The sequence below is a fragment of the Protopterus annectens genome, chromosome 14.part0 (genome assembly GCF_019279795.1).
Source record: "Protopterus annectens isolate FY-2018-M chromosome 14.part0, PAN1.0, whole genome shotgun sequence".
NCBI classification, from domain to species: domain Eukaryota; kingdom Metazoa; phylum Chordata; order Ceratodontiformes; family Protopteridae; genus Protopterus; species Protopterus annectens.
This window is the reverse complement of record NC_056748.1, coordinates 809,423,627-809,428,581: the sequence shown is the minus strand read 5'-3', so window position 1 is coordinate 809,428,581 and position 4,955 is coordinate 809,423,627. Positions and strand designations below refer to the sequence as shown.

Below are 4,955 nucleotides of genomic sequence, written 5' to 3'. Positions count from 1 at the left end.
CTTTGTTAGTTACAGATCTCTTTAATGTGGAACTATTCAGATGACTTTTACTTCTGCAGAGATTGTGCATATTAACTGACACTGAGTGACCTTTTTATGGTCAAAATGTTCTGAAATGGGCAATTGTCATTATTTCATACATTTCTTTCATTGCTTACTGGAAAAATGTTCAAAACTACAAATTTAAAACACACTCTAACATATGGTGCTGTATTATACAAGGAATATAATTTAATACAATCAGGAAGCTAAATCAAAGAACACATGCATGTCTACATAGTCCTAAAATGTATGCAAGGGGCCTATGGTGTGAAAATAGCCCAAAAATAAACTTTATCCGCCAAACTCATAACCTTCTCAGACAACACAAACATTAACCTTTGTAAGGAAAATGGGAAGTTTGCAGAAATCCAGTTGGACAACAGAAATAGAATGTATTTAAACCCCAATGTTCTGATTGTTTTATTTATTTATTTAACATTTGTTTACTGGGAAAGTCCAACTTGTAACAAAGCCAATTTTCAGCGGAGGCCCGAGGAGAAACGCTCCAGACACGTCTTTGTAAGGAGTAGTATCATTGTAACAATGACACTACCCAAAAAAGATCTGTCAGACTCACTAACAGTATTCATGAACATTCTATAATTGAAAATATATGTACATCTTGAAGCACATTAATGAAATCAGTATCAAATGATGCTCTCAACCCCATAACTGCTCTGAACAAAGTGCCATTTGACCCACTTACCAAACAACCTACCTGAAGGAGTACTGTAATGTACCCAATGAAAAAAAATCCTTTGCAGCGTACTTTAAAATGTAAACATATTTAACACACTAAAAACTGAGCAGGGTTTCAGAACTTCTGAAGAAACAGAGCTACAATCTCTTGCTATATATGCTTCCTCTCAAATGGACATATGCATTTCATTTTGTGGCCAAGGTATAGTCCAATTGGGTTCATAGTCCTTTTAAAGATGGACCAATAATGGTACTTATATATACACAAAGAAACCTTTCCAAGACACTGGATATATCTTCACTACTCCTAAATGTTAGTAACCTCTCCACATTACAAGGATGTACAAGTCATTAATTGCAGACCTAGTGCCAAACCAATGGCAGTCCTCTTAACAACTTCATCTTTTAGATTCTATGCCCCCAGTCTGTACACTGTACATCTGAATGCTGTCTTGCTCTCAATTTCCAAATGTAACTACTGTACTTAAAAGGAACTTCACATCTCAATTTATAGTTGTTTCATTACTAAATGGCAATGCATTTCTGGCATTTTTTTTCTCCCTGGGCTTCCACTGGAATGGGGACCAATCCAACAACATTATTATCAATAAGTAAAACAGAAGAATGTTTAACTTCCTGCTGACATATCAAATTGAGGCAAATAAAACAATGGTTTAATACTTCACCTGAAAGATGGCACCTCACAAGTGCAGTGTTCAAACCACATATACCATTAACTTCACCAAATCCACATCTTCTTCTTTCGGCTTTTCCCAGTTAGGGGTCGCCACAGTGGATCACCTGTCCGCTCATGATTGGCAGTGGGGATTTACGTTGTCGAGTTGCCAGCCCGATGCCCAACCTTCCACAGAAGGCACACACATGCACACACTCACACCTAGGGCCAGTTTACAGTGTCTAATCCACCTACAGCATGTCTTTGGGATGTGGGAACCGGAGTACCCGGAGGAACCCCATGCGACCACAGGAAGGACATGCAGACTCCACACAGAAGGCACCCCAGCTGTGGATCGAACCAGAGAACCTCTTGCTGTGAGGCAGCAACGCTAACCGCTGCACCACCGTGGCCGTCCTTCACCAAATCCACATCAAAATTACAAAATACCATTATCCAACTTATAAAGCAAAGCAACATTCTTCAATCTTCAGCAACACAGCCTAATATATTCAGGCCATAATTTAGGCTACAAGGGAAATGTGCCATTGTGACAATTAGTCTTCTCTTGAGGATTTCCAGTAATACAATACAGTACAGCTCCAAAGTAAGTGAGCTTAGTTCTACATTCTGTGATATCTTCTGGTGTAATAGTGTGAATCTACATAATTAGAATATTTGTTTCGAGCCATTACACACCTTGTTGCAGATTCTTATTAAAAATAAAGATTAAAAAAACTTACATCTTCAGAATGTAGGATAGAATCTTCTTGCATTACCATGTTCCTGGCTGCTTGACCGAGGAGCTAAAATACAAGCAGTAAGACAATATTAGTATCTATGTGCTCTGCATATTACTGTAAAGTTGTCTTCCCTAAAACAGGTCATTCATGACCTGCCGTAGCTCTACTACTATATAGTCAATCCCTCCCACTATTGTGTCATTTATAAGCTTACACCATAAAATGAAACAAGACTTACAATGAGCACTACTTTTACTTTTTCATATCATTACTACAGCACCAAACAGTGTCTGATATAACTGGCTTCCTGAACAGATGACAAACTGAAATGCTAATCAAAGAAAGTAAAACTGAAAAAAGAGGAGATTTTCAAAGTGGAACTCTGATGCAACCACACTACTTTGAAATGAATTACCCATGTGAAAGAATCTTTCACAAGAACAGAATTCTATAATGTAAGATATTAATTTCCTTTATCAACTTACAGTTAAAAAAATCATATCTGCCGCACAACTGGCTTCTTCTTCTGCTTCCTTTTTCTAAAACAGCTAAATTCATGAAATTATTACTGAAAATTGGTAGAGGATACCACACCATCATAAACCAGGCTACCTTCCAATGTCGCCAGATACAAAATGCAGAAGTAAAAGCTTGATAACAATTCTAGCAAATGTGCATAACGATCTGAAAGTTTTTCAAGAGTTCAGTATGTGAAAGTGTTTTTTTCAAATATGCTGTGAGGTAAACTTCCAAGCTCAACACGTTGATTACAGTAACTATGGCCAAACAACTTGGGTACAGTACAGAAACATTCAACAATGGAGATATCTTACAATAATAAATGCTTAGAAACTTCACAATTACTTTCTCCAGTCTTGTATAAAGAAGCCTACTCTTACCCAAAAGTCTAGTCTTCTAAACAATATGATCCAATGAACCAGACTTAGACAAATTCCAGTCTTCTTAGCAATTAACTATACCCTGCGTGATTATTTAGGATAAGTTCCAATTTGTAAGGAGCATTTTGAAGGTAAAGTGCACAGCTTGAGAACCGAAGCTAATATGACTGATATCTGTACAATTCTAAACATCATTCCAAAATCAACACAGCGGCTACACACTAACTGAAAGGATGACTGTGTAGTTCTCTCATCCTAAATGGCACAGCTTACCTCCGAACTATGTGAACCCTTCAGCACTTGCTTCGTTAATGCAATCACATCAGTACTGCAGCAGTTTACTTTATCTGACAATAAACTTTTCACAGACTGCCCAAACTTAGGCTGTGGGTCACTTGCAGCCATTTTCCAAGAACACTACCGGGTACCGTGACATCATGTGTCGCTGTCATATCTAAGGGCCTTACCAAGCGCGTGCGCTGCGTTTCAGAAGTACGCAAAATCCGGAGTGGATGTATGTACTTTGGAGTAGAGCTGTGTTTACACACTAAAACGGAGTTAAAATATCCAACAGACGATAACTTCGGCGGGTTGGGTCACGTTACGTAATTAACAAAAAGTGGAATTTTTCTTTTTAAGCAGACAGTTATTAATCCTGGTGTAAGGGTTAAGTAGCATTTTGTCCCTTGCACAGTTTTAGATGCCAACAGTATGGTATCGCGAACTACCAGACATTTTGTAGGATAACGCACTCTTTTGGCAAATACTAAGGGGGCGTATAGTTTCACATTATAATTAAGACTCACCATTTTAGTAGTCAGTAGTGTTTAAAAATTGCTCTCAGCATAGTAGCTTAATTTCCTGCAGATGTTAGAGAAAATGCCTGATATATTTTTTCGTTAACCATCACCAGATGGAATAATATCGTTTTATCGCACTTGTATGATTCAATTCATGTGCCTGTATCGGGATTGCATACTTGTCAAATGTCATACCTTAAGTGATAACTGACCTAAATCATATTAACTCCTGAAAAATCATAGTACGGGGAGAAAACAATACTCCTTGCTTGTTAAGGAAATACAGTGAAGTAACAAAGCATTCCGTAGTGGTTACGGTCAGGGCCGGTGTTAGCATTTTGGGGGCCCCCAGCAAATGTCAAGTTCAGTATAAGCATCATCCTAACAATGCCATCCATCCTAAGCAACCTTTTATTTCATGCTGCAAACTTTTAGGAGCAGTATCCACAGACAGACCTGCAGCTACAAGCTTTTACATTACAACAGGCCTATGTATCACACTATCACTATGTTGAGCTGTCTAACAAAGGGGCAGTTAGAGTTACTGGCACTTAGTTGCAACAGTGATACATTGCAACAAGTCTATGTACAGGTCTGGACTTAAAGTGAAATGATGACTGGGCCTACATTTCAACCCCCCCCCCACACACACACACCCCAGTCCTCTCCTCTGAGTCCTTCTCCTTTTGGGCTCCCCATACCATCCATGTTACCTTTTTCTTCCTTATCTCACATTTTGCCTTACTCTAAGCTTTTCAAGAAGCCATAACTTTCTATATGCTCTGAAGTGCATTTTACACAACCCAATAATAGCTTGAACAGAAATTATGATTAAGGAAAGAAATTCACTGTTGTGGTTCAGCTTTAGTTTTCCTTGCATCCTTCAACACACCTTTCCTGAACAAGACAGCCCAGTAATAACCATTTAGAAAATAACTCAAGTCAGGGCCCAGAAGCCACAGGTTTACAGATGGTCTGGGATGCATTTTAGAGCATTTTTAACATTTTACTCCAATGGTTGCCTAAATAAAATTATGAAGAAAAAAAGAATTTCAGTCTTATTTTTTTCTTTCAAGGCATAATTTGTGCCCAAGGC

General features: G+C 38.3%; 1 protein-coding gene across 1 annotated transcript in view; it reads right to left on the bottom strand.

Moving 5' to 3' along the window:
- Positions 1 to 3,800, bottom strand: part of BORCS7 (BLOC-1 related complex subunit 7) — a 43,913-nt gene extending 40,113 nt beyond the window's left edge. The window contains exons 1-2 of the mRNA XM_044056554.1: positions 3,333 to 3,800; positions 2,161 to 2,223 (exon numbers count right to left, since the gene is read on the bottom strand). Of these exons, the coding sequence (XP_043912489.1) occupies positions 2,161 to 2,223; positions 3,333 to 3,464 (195 nt within the window). The 5' untranslated portion in view covers positions 3,465 to 3,800. The remainder of the gene's footprint in view (positions 1 to 2,160; positions 2,224 to 3,332) is intronic.
- Positions 3,801 to 4,955: the final 1,155 nt, after the last annotated feature.